Raw genomic sequence first — 27,337 nt, 5'->3', positions numbered from 1 at the left:
TGTCTAAATGTAACTTAGCAGGTTATCAGCTTACAGTAGAAGTCAAGTGAAATGTGTAGTTTAGAACTGACAGCTCAAAATAAATTCAGGGGATGATTTTATTTTTCTTTCCTTGTGGATGGTTTCTCAATAAAAATAAAATGCCAATTTTAAGACTCTGGTAGTCTCAGTATCTGAAGAAGCAGTAATAAAATCTTCATATAAGTGTTTGTGGTTCAGGATCCAGGCAATACTCCTGCCTACCACCCCGTGAGTTAAACAGGACTCAGACTCTTAAACTGTGAGTCTTTCTCCAATACTGCTGAAAACGATAACTCGCCACCAGTCTATCATTAACTCCAGATACAGGTTAAAAAAAACCCAACAACAAAGAAACAAAAAACACCATTAGCAAAACCTGCTTGAAATGTTTTCTCTCAGGGCTATAGAAAATTAGCCGAATTCTTTATTCCACTAGTAGTGAAACTGCCTCCCAAGGCAATGGTTACATGATCATGTTACCTCCAGTTTATTTCAAGTCCATATAAAGTCACATTTATTTAGACTTAACACACGTGGTTTCCAGTGACGCTTCTGGTTTAGGCTCCACCTTCTCTGGGAATTCTAGTTTTTCACAGATTGTCTCCTTTACAGGTAGATACTGAGAGATCTCATTAGGTTCCGTGAACAGGGAAGGTGGAACATGCTAAGAAGCAAAAATTTTATATGAAACAAGTGAGTGAAAGGGAGAGAACAAAAAAAAAAATATTAAAGGTATTCCAAACCCAAACTTGACAGCAATCTATAATCTACCTGAAGTCAGGTATAATTATTAAAATTTACCTTATGACTTCAAATGTACATACAGTCTTTTACTCCTTGTGTAGGTCAATATGCTAAGGAAAGGTATTTAATGTTTTTAAGTAGCAGAACGTAAGAGCACAAGAGACACTAATGAACAGCTTCAATGTTTTCTTTAACAATAAATTTATCATTTGCATGTAACAGAGTCTTTTTGAGGTTCTAGTTCTAGATGAGATTAGGATGGCCACAAGGAATCCCATGTTTAATGTCTTCTAGCCATTGCAATATATTAACTGGAGTTGCTCAGATTTAGCTACTGATACCCTTCAAGATGCACTGTATTTTATAAAGTCAGACATTTATATGAAATACTAAAACTCCCTGAATTTTAATTTCATTTGAAGAAATTAGGGGGTTTCATTAAGTTGATCAGTATCTTTCTCTGGAGATTCCTGTTGCCTACTTCACCAGATGCAAGGCATTTGATGAAAAGAAAAAAAAAAAAAAAAACAACCCAAAACCAACCGAACTTTACAACAACATACTTTAAGAAGTGTATTCAGAGCTATTTGAATGCAACCTGTATTTTGGCTACTCCTAACATGCAAAGAATCATACTGCTGTTTTAATTGTTTCAAACCTAAGTGAAGCAGGAATCTGTCTTACTTTACCTATGCAAGCTGACCTAGTGAATTGGAAAGCTGGATGCATTTCCTCTCAAATACAACAGGCAGGGAAAATTATTTAACAGCCCAGATGATATTTTTAAATATGAGGTGAAGTAAAACCTACATCACTGATTTATATATCAAACCCCACACAACTACCAAAAAGCTCATGTCTGAATATAGTCCTGCTTATAGGGATCACATGTTAAGACATGATAAAGTGCCACCTTCCACAAAAAGAAAACCGTTTTGCAAAAACATTCTCTCAGAAGGTTAGTCACAGTTACTTTTTTTACAGGTAAAGGAAAAACACCATAAAAAAGGGAGAGGGAAAGTAACAGAATACCCAAGATCAAGTATTGGGTCAGGAATAAAAATCAACAGCTGCAACTCCAAATGTGCCACAAGTTATTCTGAGTCATTACTGGAGTTTTAAGGTGGGCTATTCAGTTTGAGAAAAACTGAATGAGTCTTTTACCAAACAGGCCTTAACCCCTACTACTACTTGCAAGCATACAACCAGCCCTGAAATTTAGCATCATGGGACACTGACTACCCAATTTTGTGGCTGAACAGGTCTATGAAAAAAAAAAAACAAACAACCAACAACCCCCCAAATTTTTTAATTTAAAAGGAATAAAGATAACTCACTCCTGTATGTCATGTGATCTGAGCATTTACAAATGCACATCTGCCCTGAAATCACTAAAATAAGTGTTGTGTAAGCAGAAAGGGGTTTTATCAATTCCAAACCTAGAAATCAGTTGATTTACACAGGATTTTCTATGCTGACTGTAAAAACAATTTAAAAAAGCAAACAGAAGAAGGAAAAACAAAAACCAACACAAAACAAACCAACCAAAAATCATTTAAAAAAATGCAGTACCTTTAAACTTGATATTTTGCTTTCTCTGGAGGTATACTCTCGCAACATGTATGCCTTGTCAGCCTAAGAAAAAAAAAAAAGGCAAAATTACAGAATTATCACCTATCAGTACAAAAAGAGTAGTTTAAATACATTGAATTTTGTAAGCTTTTGAATTTGGTTGACCACAGACTGTCACCTGGGAGCAGAAACCAACGTTCCAACTCATGAAGACAGAGAAAGATATTCAGTAGTGTTTTCTTTCCCCAAAATCACCTTCCTGCATGTATTCAGGAAAAAATTGTGACTATATATGCTTGTTAATCTTTACTCAGCTAGAACTCCTACATTAGTACAAATACAGCTAGAGAGAATAAGCAAACCACAACTGTTATGCTCCGTATGACATACAAGATACTAGAACTCAAATATAGTATGGACAGTTAAAGTTAAAACTTGCAGTTGTATGTTAGACAAGCCAAAAAACCTGCACTTGGAGACAAGGATAAGAACAGTATTACACATTTACTGTTGCCTGTTTTCCCTCTTGTACTTCTTATCTGTGTCTGCAAAATATATTTAAATGATAACTGCACGAGGGGTAGCCAACTCTGCTCATACAATACCTAGCCACCTCCCATGGCATTCAGCACTTGGCTGCTATTTCAGCACCACCACAATAATATACTTGAAAGCTCAGTTCAGGTAACCTCTAAACCCCAAACATCAGTATTAAATAACAGGAATATCAACAAGTCTTCTCTGGAAGTAACATGACAAAGGAGCATCTGTAAAACATTCATGATGAAGAAAAAGGGTTTACCTCATGATAAAGCCTTGTATCATTCATCCTGATAAGTACCCCATCTACTCGCAAGAAAAACCTCAACAGGACAAAAAAGCTGGAAGGCATAACTCTCTGCAAAAAAAGAAAAAAAAAAAGATGTTTCATTCAGCATTTCACAGAGTTCTACTTTAAGTATGCACTCAGCTACTTCAGATATTCACAGTGAAAAATAGTATGAGGAGCTTTCAGTAATAAAGTCAAAATCTGGGCTGTTGATATGCTACAGCTGTCATAGGACAGCAAGGTAGACTGCCTCAAAAGAGGGAAAATATTGTTCCCTGAAGCAACCAACAGAGAGATGTCAAAACAACATAATTTCCAGTAAGATGATATTTCTAAGGTTGTGGATAAAAAAAACTTTGCATTTTAAACTTTAAATCCCATAAGAAAAAGCATTAAAAAAAAAAAAAAGGCTGAATTGCATATGTTAACCGAGTCACAATAGTTGTCTCAATACAACTCTCACTACTCACTATTTTTACACTCAAACTTGATACTCCATGATCATGAAGTTCATCTTCGAACAGAAGTACTTCTTCAAAAAACATAATTTGTTCCCGTGCTTTCAACTTTTCTGTATTTATGTGTTCTGTTGTAGGAACAACCTAAAGAAAAAGATTAAGAACAGGCAGCATGTTAATTTGTTGCCAAGCTACATAAAGTTTGTCCTGTTCTATAAATCCCACAGTTACCGGTTTTAGAAAGGAAAAAGCTTTTAGGGCACTAAGCTTAAAACATGCAAGATTTCTAAGAGAAGTTGTTAAAACTAAACCTAAAGTTTCCAAGAGGAAATACCAATCAAAGCAACACCAAGAGTGGAAAATTCTGAATAAACTTTCCTCTGGGTACAGGCTCAGGGGAGTTTCAGCTGCAAACAATTCTACTCAATTTCTGTATTGCAAAACATTTGAAGATTTGAAGTTCTGGGTTATTAACAAGATTCCATTCATTTATTATCTCTAGCCCACTACAGACCCTGAAGAGGATTCTAATAAAGCCTCTCCATGAAAATCAAGTTACTACATTTTCCATGTCATGATCTCTCGTATGCTTCCACTGCCTAAAGACTACATGCCAACTAGACATCATTTATTTCTATGCTGCACTTTTAATTTCAGAGTAAGTCAAGTAATCTGTGACTCTTAATACAGAGTACGTGCTTAGTAGCATGCAATCTGTGTACAGTAAAGAGAAACTGGGAACTTGAGTCTTATTTTAAAGTAAAGACAAGGGAGGGCCTGTAGGTTTAAATATGTTTTTGCTGTTGCAGAAAAAAATATAAAGCCACTGAAGAAAGCAGACAGATCTACGTACCTGCTTAGACAAACAGGCAACCAACAGAGAGTAAAGGTAGCAGAGAATTACAATTAACAGTTCCATTGTGTGTGAGGAACCCAGGGCTTCAGAGGGGCACCCAGCAAGATTAACAGCGATGAAAATTTTTACTCTGCAAGTTGTCACTAAGGGACACAACGGCGCCCTTTTATATGATCCTAAATTGCTTAAAAAACCCAAACCAAAAAAACCCTATTTGATAAGAATAACATGCTGAGACATGGAAAAGCCCAAACTATACTTTAAAAGTCAGAAACTACAAAACTTGAAAGATTTTATAGATGCCTACTGAAAGGTAAATGAAAGTCTAAAAAACGTGTGTTTGAGTGAAACAATCTGCAATCAGCATTTAACGAGGAGAAAATGGTTACCTTTAACGTTGCAGTATCTCCCAGCAGTGTTCCTTTGTAGTCTGTTGTGTAAGTCCAATCATATGGCTTGACAACTTCCTTAGTGTGTTCAGGCTCACTCCTTAAGAAGTGCAAAACACCATCCTTTGTAACAATTCCTAAAAAATTACCACCTCACAAAGAATATGTACTACAATTCCCACACTCTTCAAGAAGAAAAACAGCAGCATTGTCTGTGCTGCAATGACAATGTCAAGACTTAATTGCTTCTTCCACAACATCTTGTTTCCATACAAGATTAGAAAACCATTACCAGAATTCCTATGCTATAACACTACCTCAGTCCTAGGATTCAGAGATTTTGGTTCACTGTTGTTTAAAGAGTTGTACTTCAAGATCATTTTTTCTTTAAGTAGGCAGAAAGCAATCTGCTGATAACACACAGCAATCATTAACGCTGCTATTTGCCTTAGTTTTCATGACACCTTTCACTTCTCTCTGTGCTTTATTTCTAGGTGCTCTGCAACTCATTTGGTAAACACTAAGCAGCGCAATTAGTTCTCATGCATAGTAACTGTTATGCTATATTCCTAAGGCTAAGATTCTGAACACACAGCATTCTGCACTTGAAATGCTACACACTACAATCTTGTAATGCTTGAGGCCCCAAGAATTTGAATAAATAGAAACAGTATTAAAATGTAGTTTATTTTAAGAAAGCCAAGATTCGACTGAAAAATAGAATTGACCCCATTTAACAGATAGGATGATCATGGCAAAGAAAATCTAAGTGATTCCTGTGATCACACACTATCTATGGCATAACCAAATGCAACATGGTCTTCAAGAGTTCAGTCTGTTCTTCTAAATACTTTGTGACAGTTTCACATGCAACACACCAGTACTTACCCACTGGTGATAAAATACTGTACCTGCTCTCTTGCCACTCCTCTGCACAAGCCACTTTGATCATACCTTGACAATTATTGACACATTTTAAAGCATCTGTTGCATTGAACTCAATTCCAAAACCATGATTATGCTGTATCCTTAGGATATTGTCCCCAAACATCATCTCTGGCAGGGAGGGCATGTGTAATTCATCAGCCAGTCTGCACAGAAAAATAAAAGTCCCATAAAGAGAGGTAAGTCAGCTATAGTTCAGTGACAGCAGTCCTTGGTTTGGAAAAAGTATTCTTTAGAATCAAAGAATGGTTTGGGTTGGAAGGGACATTAAAGTGCATCTTTGCACCCCTCTGCCATGGGGAAGGACACCTTCCACTAGACCAGGTTGCTCAAAACCCCGTCCAATCTCACCTTGAACAAACACTTCCAGGGAAAACCTCAATACCATGATCATTTAGAAGTCACATCATCAATGTGTTCTTTAAAACTTTGTAGTTTCCCCAGTTTAATAATTTGACATAAATCACAGTCATTGATCCAACATCACTTTTCCACCACAAAAGTATTCCTGAAACATTCCTTCTCCATCAGGCTCATACAGAAGTCCCAGACAGGAGGAATAAAAAAATAATCTGATAAGCAGCTTTCAGCCTGTTGTAGCAAATCTCTGGATAGTCCATTAACTACTTCAGCAAGTACCCCAAATAACTTTTAGGAATGAGCACTCATTGTCAACAAGTTTAAATTCACTACACAGTCATTCACACCTCTAACTTTAGAAGCCTACATGAAGGGGCTGAAAACAACCCTGGAAAAGTATGTGGGAAGTGCAGAAGACACTACTGAGCTCTACTACCTTCCCAAGCTGGTAGAGAATACACACCAGTATTTGTAACCTCAGGCACAAAAACCATAGCCACAGACCCAACTGAACATAGGACTGCATGAACCAAGTAAGCATTATCCTTGCAGGAAATCTCAAAGCACCCTATTTCACATTCTCTTTTACCTCAGTCTTTATGCTTATTTATACATGTGTACATATATACATACACTATAAATGCACATGTACTCATACACCACTACTTTGTATACATACTGACCTCAGTTACCAAAAAGCTTCATATACTTCTTTTCCTCCCTCCCACTACCTACTTGTCAAGATCAAAAAGAAATATGTGACATCCAGAGAGGAGAGAATTCCAGGAAATACACTAATTGTAAGGAAGCAAGAAAAAAACCCACTAGTGTCCCAATAGCAATTTTCACATTGATAGCAAGGCCTTCCTGAACAAAAGTGGTTATTTCTGTAACTGCCTACAAAACAACATTATGCTAAATAAACAAACAAAAATAGCAAATTTGTAGATCCTATGTCTTTCCCAAAGAAGGCAGAATAATGCTATGAAGTTTTCTGTTCCATCAAGTGTAGGCCCCTTGACCTGCCAAGACCAGCTCCAGCCCAGAAAGGAGTTCTTTTATATGGCACATTTAATCCTTCACCTTTCCACAGACGTTGCTAAGGATCTTTGTGATATGTTTGTCAGAAATAAAACCCTTACAGATACATATTCCCCAAGCAATAAAAAAAAATGCAAAATTCCAAGAGAAATACATTGTAAAAGGACACTGACTAAAAGCACTACAACTGGATAGTTCTAGACTCTTCAGATTTTAAGTGGAGGATTTGTTTTGGAGATCTCATGCTAGGTACCAAGACCTAAACAACTTCTTTTGGACTTCCCTACTCTGCAAAATTCTCTGTTCTTTCATGCTGTGTTGTGCCTTTTGTAATTTCACCTTTCAGCCTTTTTCCAACATGTTCTGAAAAAAAACCCAAACCCACTGGTCTTGAAAAACACCTAAACAGACAAAGGTAATTTCTGAAAAGTACAGAGGTGACTCTGCATTTTAAAATAGGTGCAGTTAAAGAAACTGAATAGATCAGGTGAGTACAGTAGGCAATATGGCTTCTAGACTGGCAGTTCAAGGCTCTTGTTCACAGGCAAATAAGAGTTAACATCCTCCTGATCTTAATAAAGAACTTCATTTTTAAGAGGTAGCATCCTACAAAATAAGTGCTCACAAAGATGCCATAAAAATTGGATAATCTAACAAAAACTTCTCTCCCCCTGCAGAACGATCGTACAGCTTAGCTGGGTGTTGAATCCTCATTACAGACAAAAATACTAAAATCACAGGATTCAAGTTTTTGTTACCTGTAACTGCAAAAATTAAAGGACCATTAGTCAGAAGCAGTTTGAGAAGATTATCCTAAATTCGAAGCTTAAAACAAAGACAGATGAAGGAACATAGGGTCTACCTGTTTTAAGGCAGACACCCAGTTAAAACAACCAACCAACAACAGAAACTGTTTCAAGACATGGGACTATCAAACAAATCAGCCTTACAAAAGTTAAAAGCAACATGTGTTAAGATACACTGAACAAGACCAATGACATTTCCATGTATGTATTCCAGAAATCGAAACCAACAAGTATCTGTCAAATTCAGCTGCCACTGAGGTCACCTATGGCACCAAATAGCTGAACTGCTCAGTGCCCCATTAGCAAACCTGACTCAAGCACTTGCTGCTGACACAGAAGCATTTTCTCCAGCAGCTTGACAGCAGTGGAAATTACTACAAGGAAAATGCAAATAATACATTTTTAATGAGAACCACTATCTTCGAATAGCCATTACCACAAAATAGCATGAGTCTGTGGACTACATGTTAAAGAACCTTAATCACCATTAAAAAGTAATTAAGGAAAAATAGGCTTATAATTAGCAGGCCAGGTCTCCAAAACCATTAAGCGATCACTGAAAGCAGAATTCTGAAGACCATCTGCAACCCAAATCACCTCAATTTCTCAAGTCAAAGAATCAAGATTACCCTCACAAAAAGCGAATTAACAACCACCACCCCGCCCACGCTGCAGGACTAAGCAGCGTCTCAACCGCCTAAAGAACGTTATTTCTCGTATAAGGTGACAAGGCGCCCCAGACCCCTCACTGTCGGAGGCTGAGGTCCCAGCCCAGCGGAGGCTCCTGCCGAGCCCCAGCACAAGCCGAGGGCAACGAGCAGCGGAGGCCCCGTCCCGTCCGCCGCGGCCGGCCCCAAGCCGCCTCACCTCTCGGCCTGCGCCGACTTCATGATGTGCGTCCGGGCGGCGCTCAGCTTCCACGGCCCGAAGGTGAAATCACGCCGGCTGCTCTGGAAAACGGGATGCATGGCGCAGACCAGGGGAGACCCCGCCGAGGCGAAAGCAAGACCGGAAGCAACAGCGCTTACCTTACCCTGCCCCGCCTCACCCCTCTGCTGTACTCTCCTAACAGCAACGGCGCCTCTAAAAGCACCGCCTCCAGCAACTTCCGCTTCCGGGGGCGCCCCTGCATCCCGGAAGCAGTGCGGCGGCAGTGGGGCGTGCGGGAGCTTTCCGCGGCTCGGCTTAGCGGCGACGGGGTCCTGCGTTCCAGGAGCCGTAGTGCTGCGGGTGGGAGCGCGGGCGGGAGCTGCGTCCCTCTTTCCGGGCGTCTTCGGCCTCGGCTGTACCGCGGCTGGGCGCGAAGAGCCAGCGAGTTCACCTTAGCCTCTGGAACCGGGCTGCAGTGCAGCGGCCGGAACAAAACGTATGCGTGGCTGGCGGGCGCTGGTGCCTCCAGCCGCACCCCCGGGGATACCGAGCTGAGCCGGTCAGCACATTCGTGTGCTATGGAAGGCTCCTTCTGCTGAGGGAGGGTAGGAGCGGTCTCGGGGAGATCTGAAGCTCTGGATGGTAGCTGGCCGTTCTCCCTGGCCATGCCCAAAGTTTCAGCAAGCACCACCCAGCACCAGCACACAGACACAAGCCTTGTGCCATCTCAGATAGGTGTGCATGTATGAGTGGAATCTTCCGTGATGGTCGGACACCTCCCCAGATCCTGTTCAAAGATGGTTTTTAAAAAATGTCAAAATGTGTTGGCATGGCAAGCCTAAAATCCTGTCAAAAAGCATTGGTTGAACTGGTTGAAAACTACACGTATTTACTACCTGGGTTGCTTTTCTGCATCACTGAAAGGACACCCTAACTCCCTGAGAACTGCTCTTGGCATAGGGGTACAACTTGCAAGGTCCAGCTCCTTCTGTTGGACCTGCCACAGCACCAGGGCAAGGTGAGGTGGCAGCCATGGGAATGTGATGCCCATATTGTGAAACACTTCACCTCTTCCAAACCACAAAGGAATCAGAACACAGCAAAGCTTAAGTCAGAGCAGCTGTCCTCTGTGTGCAGGAGGAACCAAGCTGTGGGGAACCTGGGAATTAGGGATACACAAGCATGGCATTTAATCATTCACCCTTCATACTGTGCTCAGCAGTATCTTGTTTCAGGTGTGTGTGTGGGAAAACTCCCACAGCCTGTATCTGTATTACTTTTAATGGCATTTCAGGGGCTAGGAAGCCTAGCAATTAGGATTGGACCAGCTCTGTAGCTAACTCACACTCTGTGCCAGGGCAAGTCACTTCACCTGATCTGTGTAATATGGATTCTCCCCTGTTTTAACTGGATTCCTGCATCATCAGCAAAGAAAAGCTGAATACTGTGGTGCCAGGGAGTGGCAGCTGTGCCCCAGGGTAGAGGCAGTGCCCACCTTCATCTGGGACATGGCAGAACTCCTGTGGTGGTGAGGAGCCTTCTGCAAGGGCCTAGAATGTCCCAGAGGCTCTGCTCACTTCCCTCACATCACAGGCGGAGGCTGGCTCTGTTGCCCATTTGGGGCTTTATAAACAAAGATGCAGAGTCTAGTTAGGAAAGGAGACATTTATTCTGGGCAGAGACCTATGTGGAAGTCTCCACAAACCAAGCACAAATCAATCATGATTGTAACTTTACACTATTTATACATTTTGACAAAAAAAGAAATCTGTGTTCATTGGTTGAGAGTTATACAATTTGTTCATTAATTAGTATTCTACCCCATACTGGTGGCGGAATATTAAAGGTCCCTCTCACTTCTTATGCTGATCAGGGACGCAGGCTCTGCCTTTCTATTGAGTCAATGGGTTTCTTGAGTTGGTGGTCAGGCTGCCCCCACTCCCCCACCTAATTATTGCTCATTTTCTTCTAGGCTGTTGTCCGAGGGTTGGAGACAGATGTTCCTCCTTATCAGTCCTGACTCATTTCCCGGAGAAGCAAGATGGATGTTCTTTGTTTAGAGAAGTCTTTGTACATTATCACAGTTATGTAGCAGAACTACGATTGCAGCAAGCATCCTCTCACAAGATGCTGCAAACATTTACAGGTTTTGCTCAGTCCTTTGGGGTTTAGCATTGTTTTGCAAGATGTTGCAAGCATTATTTTCCCCTTTCAAAGTCTCAGTTCCATGTTTTGTATCATTGTAAAACAACAATAGGGTGTGGTGTTTAAAGATTTCCAGTTTAAATATTGGAGTGTCTTGTATATTCCAGTTTATACTTCTTTACATAAAAAAAATTTTACCATGTTAACTCAGCCTAATTTAACTAAATAATCCAGTATCAATGCAATTTTAGTACTCCCATATACTCTTTTCTATTGCTTTCCAAACACTTCCTATACAGATTCTTACAATCAATATAATAACTATAATAACAAAGTTTACATTATGCTCGAGGGCCAGTTTGGCAGAGATAAGCCTCATTTATGAAGCAGAGCTGATACTGGTTTCTATTCTTTCATTAATTTCTCTACTTGCTTTAGCCACTTGTTTAATTCTCACTGTTTTTGCAAGGGTTAAGTGACATTAGGTGCATGTGTAAAACACCAGTCGGGATCCAAATGTAAATATTCCACATAGGCCATGTTCTTGGGCTAACAATAAATCTAAAGCTTGTCTATTCTGTAAAGTCCTCTTTGAATTGGCTTGCACCTGTTGATTTAGGTCCGAAAATCTGGTTTTAGTAGCATCTACCAGAACCTCCATTTGTCCAGTAATGCTGTTAATTGCAAATCTATTCTGTAAGGACTGTGGGCTGCAGAGATTCTAGGCCCCATTGTATCCTAGTTCCAGTAGACAGTTGTTGCCAACTATCTACTGTATCTCTTTCGACAATTCCATAAGGAGTTATCATGCTCTTTCTCCATACAGACATGAAGTTAGTAATCATAGTATCAAAAAATCATAGAAGAGTTAGAGCTAGAGAGGACCTCAAGATCACCTAGTTCCAACCCCCCTGCCATGGGTAGGGATGCCTCACACTAGACCATGTTGCCCAAGGGCTCTAGCCAAGGGCCTAATCCTTTGAAAATCTTGGGAAAATTAGAACAGTTATAAACATTTGTGCACTAAAGTCTCATTTTTCTATCTTTTTGTATATTCCATTTGGGTAGGCTTCTGATATTTTTCACTGCCCTCCTTGATTCCCTACCCTCTCAAAACACCTGTTTGTTCAACATAATGCCAATTCCCTTCTTCACTCATTTTCCATGTCTGGTAAATTTAGTCCCAAGGTATCTTACTGTACTCACTAGCAACCCATGTCTTATTTTCTATAACAACTCTCATTTTCTTGGAAGAGGAGTTGAGTTTATATCCCAACATATCTTTTCACCTGTAGGTAGTGTTGTAGTTACCACTGCAATGTAGGTTTTTTTCTATGGTCCAAGTAATTTCTTCTCCAAAAACGAGTTTAATAATGTAATAATTTAGAAGTTTAATGTGTAATGATATACATTTTTGTCCAACAATGTGTATTATTACTACAATATATTCTTTGATCCCTAGGTATATTTATTACCTGGGACCCATTGTGGAGGGAATTCCATAGATGAGATAAAAGTTTATACCCTCCATCCTACAGGATGCTCTGCTGGTTATGGCAAGCCATAAGGCTACTAGCATTGTGCATTTTTCCAAAGGATTGCAGCAATTTCAAAATCACGTTATCTTGACATATCAAGAATTACTAGTAACATCAATCGCATGTGATTAAAGTCCGACATTTTATCAAGTTCTTTTTCTGAATTCCACTTTTAATGGTTCTGCTGGAGTTACTTCCCACTTCTCTGGATTTGCGGCCTTCTTTCAAGGGTAGTGGATCTGTTAGAAACTTCAAAACTTTTCTTGTAAAGACTCAGATTAGAGGCAACAGTGAAGAAGTGATTTATTAAACATTTTTGCAAAAATGGGTGTCCTAATAAGAAAGCACACCCAGTGACTACAAAGTTCTTCCTTATATTCCCTATCCCTGACTGCAACAACCCTCCCTTGTTTCCCACTGGTCGGGTACTCCAAGGTTTACAGCCTATCCAAGGCACCTGAACATCCCATGTGAACTCCCACCCATCTGCATCTCCCACTATTCTAATTTAAGAGCCCCTTCCCCTTATTTGCTAACCTGCACACTGGTGAACTTGTTATGAACTGTAACCAGTAACCCAGTTCCCACCTTAACCGCCATCTTGTTATCTTGCTCTGACAGTTAGTTTAGTGGCTGACTGCAAAAATTCTATTTTACTACTTTTTACAGATCCACAGTTCCACTCCCTGCAGTTTCACCATGGTGCAGGTTGAACAAGGCCTGAAAAGGTCCCTTCCAATGTTCCTTTAGAGGTTCATTGTTCTACATCCGGAGGCAGACCAAATCAGGTTTGAAACAATGAACTACTGTATTCAATGCTAATGGTGCATGTAATTGCAAATACTTGTTGACAGAAAATAACACTTTTCCTAAAGACATCACATAGTCCTTTAAATACCCCTGTTACAGCATACTGGCAGAAGCTGGTTCATATTCATCATCTGGTAAGGTCGCTCATATAAAACCTCAAATGTACTTACTTTATCTCTATTGTTGGGGATTATTCTTATTAATAGGGCCAAAGGCAATATGTCTGGCCATTTTCATTTGGTTTCCTGACACATTTTACTTGTATGTCTCTCAATTGACCGATTCATTCTTTCTACTTTTCCATTGGACAAGGGTCTCCAGGGGGTATAGAGATGTCGTTTTATGTGTAGTGGTTAAGGTAGTTTTTTTATTATTTTAGCTACAAAACAAGGCCCCCTATCTGATGACATTTCTATTGGGATTCCATTATCTTGGGATAATCCCTTTTAATAATACCTTACCTCTTTAGCCTGATTTGTTCAACAATGAAAAGCTTCCAGCCATCCTGAAAAAGCATCTACCAAACCCAATAAATACCAATGCACATTTTGTCATGGTAATTCTGAAGAAATCTATTTCCCAATAGTGTCCTGCTGTATTTCTTTTCTTCACCTCTCTAGGAAGAGGTTGCGGTTGTATTTGAGGATTATTCCTCTGGCATATTTCAAACTTCTTCACAATACTGTAAAGAATTCTTCCCATTCCTATTCTTAACACTCACAATTTTAGATTGTCCACTAATATTTTCACACCCCAATGGGTACGCTTGTGTTCCTGATCTATCATTTCCTTTAGGAGAGGGGTTGTTAAGATTACTGTTGTGTACAGTGATCCACCACCCTTTCTTTTTTTGCCTTCAGTAACTCAGCTAATTGATCATCTTCTTTTTGATATCCTGGACTATTTTCCAGTACTGGGTATTTTCCTGGCAGTATTAGTAATACTTGTCCTTCTGCTGTTTGTTTAGCAGCCTGACCTGCTAGCTGATTTCCATGAGAGCAGAGTAGAGGTGCAGGATCACCTCCTTCAACCTGCTGGTCACGCTCCTTTTGATGCAGCCCAGGATGCGGTTGGCTTTCTGGGCTGCAAGCGCACACTGAAGCCAGCTCATGTTCATTTTCTCATCGACCAGCACCCCAAGTCCTTCTCTGCAGGGCTGCTCTGAAACATTTTTCTGCCCAACCTGCAGCTGTGGCTGGGACTGCCCTGATCCAAGTGTAGGACCTTGCACTTGGCCTTGTTGATCTCTGGTGGTTTGGTCGACGTGCTGGAGGAAAGGAATGCCATCCAGAGGGACCCTGACATGCTTGACAGATGGGCCAATGCCAGCCTCATGAAGTTCAACAGGCCAAGGATAGGGTCCTACATCTGGGTTGGGACAATCCCAAGCACACGCTGGGTGAAGAACAGTCTGAGAGCATCCCTGAGGAGAAGGACTTAGGGGTATTGACTGATGAAAAGCTTAACATGAGCCGGCAGTGTGTGCTGGCAGCCCAGAAAGCCAACCGTATCCTGGGCTGCATCAAAAGGAGCATGACCAGCAGGTTGAGGGAGAGGATTCTGCCCCTCTGCTCTTGTGAGACCTGACCTGCAGTACTGTCTTCAGCGCTGGGGCCCCCAATAAAAGAGGGTCATGGACCTGCTCAAGCGAGTCCTGAAGAGGCCACAAGGATGCTCAGAGGGATGGAGCACCTCTCCTCACAGAGTTGAGAGAGTTGGGGTTGTTCAGCCTGCAGAAGACAAGGCTCCAGGGAGACCTTATAGCAGCTTCCAGTGCCTAAAGGGGGGGCTACAAGAAAGCTGGAGAGAGGCTTTTTACAAGGGCAGGTAATTACAGGACAAGGTGACTTTAAACTGAAAGAAGGTAGGCTTAGATCAGACATTAAGAAGAAATTCTCCACTATAAGGGTGGTGAGGCACTGGGACAGATTGCCCTCAGAAGCTGTAGACGCCCCTGCCCTGGCAATGTTCAAGGCCAGGCTGAACAGGGCTTTGAGCAACCTGATCTAGTGGCAGGTGTTCCTACCTGTAGCAAGGGGTTGGAACTAGATGAGCTATTAGGTTCTTTTCAACTCAAACCATTCTATGAGTTCATGAAATAGCGCAGCAGCAAAACATCCTTTACTGGAGCATTCAAAACAATTAATTTTACCAACATAACGAAGAACAGTTCCGAAATAAGCAAACCAATTCCTAGGAATATGCCAAAACCCCAAATTCCATGTGACCGGTCGTCACCTTAATCCTACACGGGGATACTTTAAGGTATCTTTTATCCCTTCGATCAGTCTTCTCTGATACGAGTTGCTCGGGGAAGAAGATCAAAACCGAAACAACACTAACAATGTCTCTGTATAGGGCACTGCTCAACAACTCACCACAAACGGGGGTTCGCCAGCGGGTAATCCCACCGGTGGGTGCTGGAGTCCGTGTAGCGAGTCCCTTCGGCTGCGATGGTTTCCCGAGCGAGGTCCAGTCCGAGTTCAGGGTTCCATCTGGATCGCCAGAAACTGTTGCCTATTTGGGACTTTCCAAACTAGACTCTCGGTCTTTTGTTTTAGAAGCCGCAAACCAGTAACAGCGGTGCTGGTGGCAGCGGCGACCGCAGCGAAAATGGCGGGCAGCGATGGAGGGGTGGGGTCGCGGCGGGAGGACACGGTGGGGTGGGGTGGGCCGGGCCGGGCCGGCGGGGAGGGGGCATGGAGATGGCCGCGGCGGGATGGGACGGTTGGACTGCGGCTCAGGGCCTCTCTGGCGGTGGTGAGAGGTCCGGGACGCTGTAATCCCAGGCACTTGGCGGCGGGCGGTGAGTGCGGTGCCAGCACCGGCTGCCGTGGCGGGGCGGGCGGTAGGGGTGGTGGGAGCGGCGGGCCGCGATGGATGCTCGGAAGGGAAGACCCTGCCCTCGCCCTTTGTTGGCTATTGGGGGCAAAATGGCGACCCCCGTCCTCCCCATCGACACGGCCGACTTTGTGTGTGCCGGCACGCCTGACCGCGCTGCAAGCAGCCGGGCAGGGATGGGACGGGACAGGATGGGATGGGATGAGACAGGACGGGATGCTGCCCTGCCCTCTCCCGGGGGCCACCTTCTCCCCTGAGGGTGCAGCAAGGCCGTGAGGGGACGGGAAGCGTCAGATGGCCCTGCCGGCGCTGGTGCAAGGGAGCGGCCTTAGCTCCTCAGGGGTAGCCGCCTTTCCAAAACCTGCACTAGTCCAAAAGCGTTCGGAAGGCTCGCAGAGGTGTGGGGGCACGTCTGGGGAGAAACGTGAGGAGAAGCACTTTTGCAAGAGTTGGCAGAGAGCTTCACTAGAGAAGAGCTAGGTTATGCTTTACAAAGCACGGCCCAGTAATGTCTTTAATTATGTTCTTAGGAAAGCACAGATAAAAATGGGAAAAACGTGGCTCTCCCGCCTGACATTGCCGGCTAAGGCCACGGCAGCCGCGCAGACAGAAGCGTTTCTGTGAGTACTCCTGGCCTTTCGGGAGCTATGGATGGGCGCAGAGTTAGCTGAGATAACTTTCCCCAAGTCTCTAGTTTCCAAAAAGAATGCTAGTATCAACTTCACATTAATTGGTGAACTCTCTAGTTTTAGGGTTTGCATATCTTTTGGGGGGTTTGGTGGTGCTTTTCCTTCAGGATGCTGGCCTGCGGGTGGGGGAAGGATTGAATGAAGTAGGTAGGAGTTGGAGGCAGCAGGGAGATGGCTGCTGAGAAACTGGGAGAAAAAACGAAGGGTCATAGCTGGAGGTTGTGAATCGGTGGGATGGATGTTAGCACTGAGAAGTCAGGGGTTAAAGGCTGTCTCAAGAAGTGGACTGCAGCCTAATGCAAGGAAGTGTCTTGAGCTTCATAGAATCATAGAATAGTCTGGGCTGGAAGGGACTTCTAAAGTCATCTACTCCAACTCCCTGCAATGAGCAGGGACGTCTCCAACTAGATCAGGTTGCCCAGAACCACATCCAGCCTGGCCTTGAATGTCTCCAGGGGTGGTGCACCCACCACCTCTCTGGGCAGCCTGTGCCAGTATTTCACCACCCTCACTGTAAAGAATATGTACAGAAAAATGTCTTCATTTACAGAAAAATGTCTTCATGTACAGAAAGGCAGTTTCCCCAGTCCTTTGGTACTGGCAGTAAAACCAAATCACCGCTGTAGCTAAGGTGATTATGAACATGGAGAAGTGATGTTAGGAGAGTACATGATCCCTGAGTCTTTGAGTGTTACATAGCAACTGTTAAGAAAGAGTCAGCAGGGTATGATTAGCCGAGTATCCACAGACCACCAGCAAATGCTGCATAGGCAGAATGCAAGGTAACAAGCAGGATAAACAGCCAGAATTAAAACCAAAAAACCCCAAACAAACCACAAACAAAACAAAAAACAATCAAACAAAAGTTACTTATTTTAAAGTGCGAATCAAAGACTGATAGTGACATTCCTGTTTCTTCACAGCCTAGATGAAGGGACTGAATGAGATGCAAGCTGGTGAGTATGGTTTAGAAGCAAGTAAGATACTTAGAAAATCTTAAAGTAAAGTGTGCTGATTTTCTTCCTTGTCCTTCCACTTCTTGTCTTTCAGACAGTTTCTTCCATGTTCTAGGCTTGGTACTGTCACTGACCTCTTTGGTGTACCCATAAGCAATTTTCTGCCCCTTCGCTTTCCCATCTAAAATGGTTTCCTGCGTTCTACAGGTAAATTTAATTAACACAGGCAAAAGGGCCTCCAGTCTTTGGAGAGAATCTGAAGAAGTCTTGACTGAATGTTTCTGAGCGTTGTGCTGCTTCTAGCTGCTCAGCATGTCTTGGCTGATTCAGCTCTGCATACTCTGACCATGAGCAGCAATTCCTCCCTCAGCAATGTGAAGGGCCTGAGGAACCTCACCACGCAGGAAGATGGGGCAGTCAGAGTCACAGAGTCCATTGCTATAATCGTCATTGCTATTTTCATCTGCTTGGGCAACCTGGTGATTGTCGTCACTCTGTATCGGAAGTCTTACCTTCTCACGTTGAGCAACAAGTTTGTATTCAGCCTGACCCTCTCCAACTTTCTGCTCTCTGTACTGGTGCTGCCTTTTGTTGTCACCAGCTCCATCAGGCGAGAATGGATCTTCGGAGTTGTTTGGTGCAATTTCTCAGCACTGCTCTACATGCTGATCAGCTCAGCCAGCATGCTTACTCTTGGACTCATAGCTGTAGACCGGTAAGCACTTTTTTTCTGATGAATTGTAACAAGTTGCCTCATCACTCCATAGGGTGTTCATATCAGTGGATAATGCTGCGTACCACTGTGGAGTCCTTTTTCCTTCAGCCCCTTGTGAAATTCTGGTGCAGAAGAAAGTGGTGTCATCAATACTGCAGAATGTACACATGCCTTTAGAGGTTTTTAAAGCTATTGATTGTATAATAACATACTACATGAGAAACAAGAAATAATGACTTTAAAAGTCCAGATTATACCCTGTACCCACCCACTCACATGTAGGGACAGATTTAATAGCTGCATGTGTGCCTTTAGCCAAGTTTTACAGTCTTGACTGCAATTATATGTATTTTTACATGTAATTATTTTTTTAAACAGGCTCCCTGAACTCGCTTCAGGGTTTGGAGAAAGGAGAACTAGATCTCAACATCGTTAAAATATGTACATCTTTTGTGCTTCCATTGACTTTCTTTTCTTGTCCACCAGGTACTATGCTGTCCTGTACCCGATGATTTACCCAATGAAGATAACAGGCAACAGAGCAGTGGTAGCTCTTGTCTATGTGTGGCTACATTCCCTTATTGGCTGCCTCCCTCCACTTTTCGGTTGGTCATCTTTGGAGTTTGACCAGTTCAAGTGGATGTGTGTGGCAGCCTGGCATAAAGAGGCTGGATACACTGCCTTCTGGCAGATCTGGTGTGCGTTGCTGCCTTTTGTGGTCATGATGATCTGCTATGGATTCATATTTCGAGTGGCAAGGATTAAGGCCCGCAAAATCCACTGTGGTAGTGTCATCATTGTGGAGGAGGACTCCCAGAGGAATGGGAGGAAGAACTCCAACACTTCCACATCCTCTTCAGGCAGCAGAAGGAATACTTTCCAAGGGGTTGTCTACTCAGCCAACCAGTGCAAAGCTTTCATAACCATCTTGGTTGTCATCGGTGCTTTCGTGATTACGTGGGGGCCTTACATGGTAGTAATTACATCAGAAGCACTTTGGGGAAAGAATAGTATTTCCCCTGCCTTGGAGACGTTAGCTACGTGGTTGTCTTTTTCCAGTGCCATTTGCCATCCACTGATTTATGGACTGTGGAACAAAACAGTACGCAAAGAACTACTAGGAATGTGTTTTGGGGATCGGTATTATCGAGAGACCTTTGTTCAGCGGCACAGGACATCAAGGTTATTCAGCATTTCCAACAGGATCACAGGTAAGATGCATGGCCACAAAAGACACGCTCCCTTAATACCAGTAAGAATAAGACTTAATGTCTGCGTGTGCTTGGCATATTTCTGGGCTTTGTATACAGTGGGATGTTTCTGGAGGTTTCAGCAGTCTTTTGTTCAGGATACTGTGGACACTTGAAAGGAGAAAGAATTTCTCTTTTTTTTTGTGGGAAATAACCTCTTTCTCCTACTAAAATTTTCTCTGCCAGAGAAAACATAGTGGTGATAAAACCAGTTTATTTTCTTCTCTCAAGCATTTCTTCTCATATGTCTATCATTTTGTGTTACCCAGATTGGAGCACTACAATAATATATTTTGCAGCACTTGTTCTTCAGTTCCTGGCTTTATGCTATAAGTGTTTGAGATTACTACAGTTTCACTGGTACAACTATTTCTGTAAATTCAGTTTTTAGGCTTAATGGTTGTGAAGAAAAGATCATAAACAAAGTAAAACTATGTAAAAGAGTAAAACTATTTGATGTCTCCCCAAGCTAGAGGCTGAGAGCTTCAGTTGATCAGTTTACCGTTTTTAAAATAGCAACGCAACAACATTTGATTTTTTTATCATTTCCATGGTCCTGTTCAGGAGCTTCCAAAAATAAGACATCCTCATGTCCCAAGGGACATTTCATGCAGAAGCAGGAATGAAGTCACTTAATTGGGAAGGAAGAGCTAAAATGCAGAAGGAAGAGGAGAGCACTAAGGCTCTGTTGTCTTTTCTGCAACATGGGAGAGGCTCCCAGCTAAATGAAAGAATTTTGCATCTGCAACCACATCACAAGCTGCAGGTGCTTTGGCAAATCTGTATCCAGGAGATGCTATGGATGAATACATTGGGACCGGGGGGTGGTGAGGGGGTTGTGTTTAAAAATGGGAAATTTCTCTTTCTAAGCAATAAGAAGTTGACAGCTTCAAGTTTATCAGGTGTGTTAGCAGAAAGCTGATAGGGTAAAAAAACCAAACCAGACAACCCACAACCAAACCCACAACAAAATCTTGAAGTGGGATCCAAAGACAGCACCGCTGCAAGAATCCTAGAATCTCCTCCCTTCTTGCTTTGGGGATTTGAAAGAAGCCAGGCATCTCAGTGTCCCAGCCTTGCTCATGAGCTTCCTGCCACTCTAACGGCCTGTCATAGCTGCTGGTGGGTGCTAGGTTACTCTCTGTCTAGAAGGTGTATGGTAGATATCCCCATCTCTCTTAAGTGTGTATGCTCCCTGTTCAGCCTGTCTGGCTGATAAAACATGTGACTGCAAAAGGAGCTGGTGGGAGGTCGTGCAGGTAGAAAAGGAGACTTGCCATATGGGAAGACTACAAGGATACTTGAAAGCTGCTGACTGGATTTCTGAGTCGGGAAGTCCAGATGCTGTACACTATGAATCAGCAAGGTAAGTTTTATGTAGTATAATAAATAAGGCAGTGGAGAGGGCATTACTAGAAGAGGTTTTTACTACAGCAGACACCTTAAACCTTAATTGTATAACAGGAACAAGTCTCTCTTGCAGATTTGGGGCTATCTCCTCATCTCACTGCCCTCATGGCAGGCGGGCGGCCATTAGGAAACAGCAGCAGCACAGGAGACACAGGTTTCAGCTGCTCACAGGATTCAGGTAACTAAAAGTGTCTTGCTCTCTTGAGCAGAAGATTGCACTTGTACCTTGGCAGAACTCTCTAGGACAGTCTGTACTTAAACACACAGATGTCTCTTGGTGGATGGATGACATGAAGCATCTGTTTCAGCTGTTACAACAAAACTGTTGCAGTTGCTTTTTTCCTTCCTTGCTCTCAATATATTTACTTGCAAAATACTGTTTACTCTAAGGAATTATGACCCTTCCTGATAATGTGTCTTGGGAGCAGGACTGCTGTTTTTGTGCTCTTCTCCTTTAGTTTTGATCGTTCTTCAGGGACTTTCCCTGTACCCATGGGGAACAGAGCAACAAAGTGCTGTAGAGAATGTGCTTCTTTGTTTCTTAGTTTGTGAGAGGCCATGTCTTGGTCATCCTGCAGCATAAACATAAACGCATTGGGTGGTGTCAGCTTATGATTTTGTTGCTACTTAAGAACTCTCAACTGAAGATGGTTTGGAAAAGGGGAAAGTTCTGATGGTAATTTTCTATCCAGAACTGTAGCTAGATTTTTCTGGTAGTTAAATCAGCTACCTCTCCCTTAACTGCACTGCAGTTATTTTTAAGAGTATTACTGCTCTAGAGACACCAGAGGGTGACTGTCTAATGTTTGCTTGGTGTTAGAGGTTTGTTTCTTACTTTCGTAAAGGAAGTCTATGGAGCTGGGATTTATTTTGGTAGTTGTTCTACATTGGTAGTTTTATACCTGTTGTAGGTATTCTGCAGCTGTATATAAAGAATAGCATCCTGGTAAACCTGTCTCAGTTAAGAGGATGTTGTGCTACCATCTTTTGAGGAATGGTACTAAGCAGTTTAAACGAATGAGCAAACTAAATACACACTGAGTGCAGTTAGAAGTGCAACTGCATTCCAGAGCCAGGGATTGTCAACGCAGTGATCCACTGTGAAATACTGTTTCAGTTGATGCCTATATTGTGAGGAACTAAAGAGCAGAAAGAAGTCTTAGTCCCTCTTCAGTGCTGCCTGCTGCAGTACCTGATCCTGTGGCATGTGTCTTCATCTGCTCTGGTAAACTTAAGCTGAGCTTTCCATGTTGTGAAAAAGGGATGTAGTAGGAGAGGACGAGAATCCAAGTAGTCCCAGCTATACACAAAATGTGACTTGAGACCCAAGTTTTAATTGCTGTAAATGCTGCTTTAAGTTCTGTTACTCAGAGGACGATGATCTACCCTGTAAGAACAAGAGGCTAGTTTCTTCACTACCCTCATTTGACACATCCTAGTGTCACCCTTCCACTGCACACTGTATTGCTGAGAAGGATCCGGTACCCTTGGAGATCTGTAAGCATCTACTGTTTTCAGCAGATAGCCTTAAATCCAGCTGATCCACAGAACAGCAGAGGAGGTTGCTAGCTTATTTGGGATGGTGTATTAGGACAGCTGCTCATTTTTGTTTGCTGGAGGGAGAAGTGACATAACACTAGTTTATCACTTTGCTATATCACAGTGAATTGTCAGCAAAGAGTAGACTTATGGAGCAGTATGTTGTCTAGAGGTACACCCCCAGTTATGTCTCACTTTCTGTAATATGGGTGCTGGAATACCTCCTTAATGCAAAAAGAATATGTTTGGGGATCAAAAGCACTCAAGTGGGTGAAGAGAGATGGGAAACCACCCTCTGGAAGAGTTCTAAAAGCTGTGAAAGCTTTTTGTCCTAGGCCTGTTGTCACATCAGAGGAGTAAATGGACTTCCCTGAGGACTGCTCACCCAGCACGGTCCTGGCATCTCCCCATAGTGCTTGTTTTGCTTCTCCTGTCCACAGCAGAGACCAGCATTGCAAGGGAAGTCTGAGCTGCAGTCTTGCCCTTTTTGTAGAAGCATTGCAGAGCTTCCAAGATTAATTTCCTTGTACTTGTAAACTCTATTTTATATTGGAAAGGTGCAAAACAGATGTAGGGTGATGAAATTAAAAAAGCCAAAAAACTCCTCAACTGGAAAAAAAAACAGACAAAAATCATTCCCAACCAGCAAGAGATTTTTTCCCCCATTAAAATATACTTCAGGAAAGTAAAAACAGGTTTTTAGATACAGACTGCATTGAACAGAAAATTTCTCCCATTTAGATTTCCATCCGGGTCTGATGGCAAGCTTGACATTTGGCAGCTATGGTTGTCTGCCTCTCAGGTAGCCAGTGTTAGTCTCTTGTCTTCATCAGGGGGAAGTTTCCCTCAGCTTTATCTTTCATTTTCTGAAGGTAAGGTTGCACCTTTGTTGGATGTCGTATTGACATTATAAGCTCTTCAGCTGAACATTTAGAGGAACTGCTTAAGGTTTTGGATAGATAATGATAAAAGATTTCCAAATAGTTTGAGTGGAAACTCTGACATTCTTTTTTTTTTTGTGCAGTGTTTAATTCAAGCTGAAATTTACTTGCAAATGCTGGGTTTAGACATCTTTTGAAGGAGCTGCTATTGACAGGAAGGTTTTTGCCACCACATAAATATTGTATCCCAGCATTACTCTGTTTTGCTTGAGAACTCCTGCTTTGTTTCAGGAACCGAGACAATGCTTCTTGAAGATTATAGCTCAGATGGCACTCAAGCCCCGCACTGTGTCTGTCCTCCTCGAAGGAGGAGTTCAGTGACGTTTGAAGATGAAGTAGAGCAAATTAAAGGTGGGTTTAGGGGTAAGTATGGAAATGCTCAGTATCAACTATATGATGTGCTCAGGAAGCCTCCCAGAAACTGAAATTACATTTGACCACTGTTCACCTAGCAGACCTGACCATTCATGCAGGTACAACAGAAAGTAAGATTAGTCTCTTCCAGTTCTCAAGAAGCAACAAGATCAAAAGTTAGAAGCTGGGATTCCCTGCATACATATCATTTATGTTGCAGAGCAGTATCTTCTCTGCAACTCCACTCATCTGATGTCTGTTGCATCTGGTTCTGCGTTTCCCAAGGAATACATTTTTTTGTCCTTATACTTCGATTCCATTAATTCAAATGTTTTTCATTTGTTGCTTCCTCTGAACTTGTCATTCACAGACTTGAAATTCTTCCATCTGCAGACTTTAAATGGTCCGAATATAATTTCACTTTCATTTACCTTTTTTTTACTTCACTTACTTGTGAGTGTGTTTCTCAGCAGATCTGGGCTAAAATAAGATGAACCAATTCACTTATGTTCAGTTAACTTACTTGATTCCATGCTAGCAAAGTTGCTGCAATCATATGTAAAGTATTGTACATGTAAAGTATTTTCAGAGGGCGTGGTGATACCTTAACAAAAGGATTAATATAGTCTTCAAGTAGTTGCACAGCCATGTTGATCCTCTTTGTTTTCTGATATGTTGTTTGCTTGTTTCCCCCACTCCACCCCAGAATCTGCAAAGAATTCTGTTCTTCATGTAAAAGCTGAAGTCCATAAATCACTGGACAGTTACGCATCCAGTTTAGCAAGAGCTATTGAGGCTGATGTGAAGATCAGCTTGTTTGGGGAAGATGCTTTACCAGGAGCTCTGTTCCCTGCGCGGACTCTGCCAGGAAGCACCGTGAACACACGGCGTGGCATCAGGCCCCATGCTAGCCAGAAACTTAAGTTGCAGAGCATTGATGAAGGGAATATTTGACAGGAGCACTGGAGTATGAAACCTGAAAGAAACCACTAAGCGGGACCTACTACAGCTGTTGGTGTTTCAACAGAACCAGGGTATCTTCTCAGGATGTTTTCAGTGTTTTCTCAACACTTGAAAAATTCTGGTACTTGCATCAGCATTTTACAGCAGTGTTTGTTTACTGTTTAGGGTGCTATTGACTCTTGTGCCATGTCTTAAATGTATCACACAGTGTGTAGGAATGCAGGGTTTGATTTCACTGACCAGATCATTAGTCTGTTGAATCTTGGGTCCATTATCGGCCAAAGCTTTAGGAATGAAAAATGGAAATGTATGTACAGTGCTTAATTCATTACTACATAGATCGTTTTCTGTACACCAGGATACTCAGTTTATACTTGATAGCTGTAGTGCTCTGATAGGAGCTTGTTCATTGGATACTATGCCTTACTGTCACAGACTCCCAAATGAGAAGCATGGCCTTTATTAAGGGCAAAACCTGAACTTTTCAGAGAGCTCATACAAGTTGTGGTGTTTCTTACCTTTGCTAGTGGATATTCCTGGCTGTTCAATCATCAGAACACTAGACCTGAAAGTGTACTATATGTTGCTTGTGCCTTATGTGACAGCAGCTGCTTTAGATGTAGTAGGTGGGAGCAGACTTGCGCTAGAAATACCACAGAGATGGTATTTGAGGAAATCATCAATGCAGAGTTCTTAGTTTCCCTGAGAACTTCACTTCTCTGGTTTTGCTTTTACTAAAAGGGCACTTCTATGGCTGTGATAATCTTGACAGAATACAAATAAGGTATTACCACTTCATACCCAGCATTCATCTTTTCCAGAGACAGAAGTTCTATGAGGTTTTGTTGCTTTTTTTTTTTAATCATGAGGGAATGTAGTGTTTAAACTATAGGTACTTCAGTGCATCTATTTCTTGGAATATTCATGAATCTCTAAAATAGAAATATTTGGCACTTATATTGCACGTTGCATGTTCGTGAGCACTGTACAGACATGACCTTGCTGGGCCTTAGTGAGAGAGTTCATCAGTCCTGCTTGCCAAAGAAGGGAAACTGCAACAGTCAAGCTGCTGGCAACTAAACAGGCTGCAGAGGTGAAAAGGTTTGTTAGGAAAAGAGGGATGAGGTGGATCGTAGAAGGATCCTGGCTTGAGGAACATTTCTGTGCTTTCCCTGGCTGGCCCCTTCCTTACTTTGTGAGGGTTGCAGCCCTGCCCTACTCCTTATTTCAAAGAGAGGGAGACATAAATGAGTAGGATAATTTCTTGGGGATGTCAGTAGCAAATAGACTTAAGGACCAAGGATTTGCATCTGTTTGCTCAGTGCCCACTCCCTCCACCTTTCCCCAGAAGTGGTGTGTCTGAAGTTTTGCAGCAGATGGTTTGGAAACCAGCAGCAGGATGTTTCCATCTGGGCAAAAACTGGATGTACACTTGTTAAATTATGGCTGTGTGTGATGCACTTGAAGGCAGAGAAGCAAACTGTTATTGAGGCAGAGCCCCAGTACTCTACATAGACACCCTGTTGCCTGTGTTCCGAACTTGGAAACATATTTCAGCACAAGCTTATGGCCATCTCTGGACAAAGCAGCTTGACTTTATGAACTAGCCTGAATCCCATTACATTGCCATGTAAGATACAGCTGCATGCTTAAAATTCAGTACATGGTTTGCTGATTAAGAACAGGCTGTTACAGCAAGAACACCTGAGCACCAGTAAAATGGCTCTTGGCCTAAGACAGGAATGAAACTACTAATAATAGTGAGGTCCTCCTTAATTTTTCGCTTCTAGTGTTGGATAAATTGGGCACTCATTTAAGAAAAGAAACCAAAAATTCCCTGTATTTAACTGAAAATCTCTGCACTGAGATCATTATTGGTGTCATTAACATTACAGTCACTGTTGCTTAGTGTACTCAGTACTCCTTAAGCTGTGCACTTGCATCAGGTGGCTGGAAGAATTTTATCTGCATCCCATTTATTTCCTAGGCCTGCTTCAAAACAAGTTGAGCAAACTTGAATGTTGATGGATGTAGAAAGAGCACAACTGAGTACGTATGCCAAGGCTTGTGTGAAAGCACAAAGTTGTGAGTATTTTGTTAGAAGCTTGTTTTTCTACAGCGGTACTGAGTCAAATTCAGCTGGAGCTGTGCCAGTTTACACCGTGGCTGAATTTGGTTGTCCTTGTTAATATCACTGACCCCCTACTTAGTGTAAATGTTGTTAATATTTTTGTACATGCATTACAACCTTTCCCTAATCGTTACTACCACAGTCGCTATCGCACTTGAATTGTC

At 42.3% G+C, this 27,337-nt stretch overlaps 2 protein-coding genes and 2 long non-coding RNA genes across 8 annotated transcripts; 2 read left to right on the top strand and 2 right to left on the bottom strand.

Moving 5' to 3' along the window:
* Positions 1 to 398: 398 nt before the first annotated feature.
* TIPRL (TOR signaling pathway regulator) lies at positions 399 to 15,936 on the bottom strand. 2 transcript variants are annotated; one of them, XM_061366617.1, is made up of 7 exons: positions 15,763 to 15,936; positions 5,781 to 5,960; positions 4,870 to 4,969; positions 3,637 to 3,768; positions 3,140 to 3,235; positions 2,338 to 2,400; positions 399 to 685 (listed from the first exon to the last, which is right to left on the bottom strand). In XM_061366617.1, the coding sequence occupies exons 2-7, from the start codon at positions 5,939 to 5,941 to the stop codon at positions 536 to 538; spliced, it is 702 nt and encodes a 233-aa protein (XP_061222601.1). In that variant the 5' UTR covers positions 5,942 to 5,960; positions 15,763 to 15,936; the 3' UTR covers positions 399 to 535. The 2 variants fall into 2 exon arrangements, with proteins under 2 accessions (XP_061222601.1, XP_061222600.1); XM_061366616.1 differs by lacking the exon at positions 15,763 to 15,936 and adding an exon at positions 8,889 to 9,028.
* Positions 10,542 to 14,382, bottom strand: LOC133219348 (uncharacterized). Its single transcript, XR_009727409.1, has 2 exons — positions 12,447 to 14,382; positions 10,542 to 11,746 (listed from the first exon to the last, which is right to left on the bottom strand). It is a non-coding gene; the product is annotated as an uncharacterized LOC133219348 (long non-coding RNA).
* A 137-nt stretch (positions 15,937 to 16,073) lies between the features above and the next one.
* LOC133219352 (uncharacterized) lies at positions 16,074 to 17,865 on the top strand. The gene is made up of 3 exons (XR_009727413.1): positions 16,074 to 16,141; positions 16,756 to 16,845; positions 17,838 to 17,865. It is a non-coding gene; the product is annotated as an uncharacterized LOC133219352 (long non-coding RNA).
* Positions 17,866 to 17,928: 63 nt separating this feature from the next.
* GPR161 (G protein-coupled receptor 161) lies at positions 17,929 to 27,101 on the top strand. 4 transcript variants are annotated; one of them, XR_009727412.1, is made up of 6 exons: positions 17,929 to 18,585; positions 19,072 to 19,796; positions 21,319 to 21,423; positions 23,957 to 24,088; positions 24,786 to 25,113; positions 27,030 to 27,101. XR_009727412.1 is itself a non-coding variant. In XM_061366615.1 (5 exons), the coding sequence occupies exons 1-5, from the start codon at positions 18,146 to 18,148 to the stop codon at positions 25,031 to 25,033; spliced, it is 1,638 nt and encodes a 545-aa protein (XP_061222599.1). In that variant the 5' UTR covers positions 17,929 to 18,145; the 3' UTR covers positions 25,034 to 26,806. The 4 variants fall into 4 exon arrangements, 2 of the variants coding, with proteins under 2 accessions (XP_061222599.1, XP_061222598.1); XR_009727411.1 differs by having other exon boundaries at positions 24,786 to 25,163; XM_061366615.1 differs by lacking the exon at positions 27,030 to 27,101 and having other exon boundaries at positions 23,957 to 24,076; positions 24,786 to 26,806.
* The last annotated feature ends 236 nt before the right edge of the window (positions 27,102 to 27,337 follow it).

The sequence above is a fragment of the Neopsephotus bourkii genome, unplaced genomic scaffold (genome assembly GCF_033783945.1).
Source record: "Neopsephotus bourkii isolate Nb327-2 ecotype Australia unplaced genomic scaffold, CSIRO-AGI_Nbou_v1 NB_1350, whole genome shotgun sequence".
NCBI lineage: Eukaryota > Metazoa > Chordata > Aves > Psittaciformes > Psittacidae > Neopsephotus > Neopsephotus bourkii.
The sequence above is the reverse complement of the archived record's forward strand: the minus strand, read 5'-3'. Positions and strand labels throughout refer to the sequence as shown.

Bases quoted from the DNA above. Each gene is read 5' to 3' on its own strand.
- TIPRL (XM_061366616.1), bottom strand. From the start codon at position 8,989: ATGCATCCCGTTTTCCAGAGCAGCCGGCGTGATTTCACCTTCGGGCCG. The intron at 3,236-3,636 runs GTGAGTAGTGAG...CTTTTTTTGCAG, and splicing joins CAAGTTTGAGTGTAAAAATA to AGAGTTATGCCTTCCAGCTT. The intron at 2,401-3,139 runs GTAAACCCTTTT...TTTTTTTCTTAG, and splicing joins ATACAAGGCTTTATCATGAG to GCTGACAAGGCATACATGTT.
- GPR161 (XM_061366614.1), top strand. From the start codon at position 18,146: ATGTTTCTGAGCGTTGTGCTGCTTCTAGCTGCTCAGCATGTCTTGGCT. The intron at 18,586-19,071 runs GTAAGCACTTTT...CTTGTCCACCAG, and splicing joins GGACTCATAGCTGTAGACCG to GTACTATGCTGTCCTGTACC. The intron at 19,797-21,318 runs GTAAGATGCATG...TCTCTCTTGCAG, and splicing joins CATTTCCAACAGGATCACAG to ATTTGGGGCTATCTCCTCAT.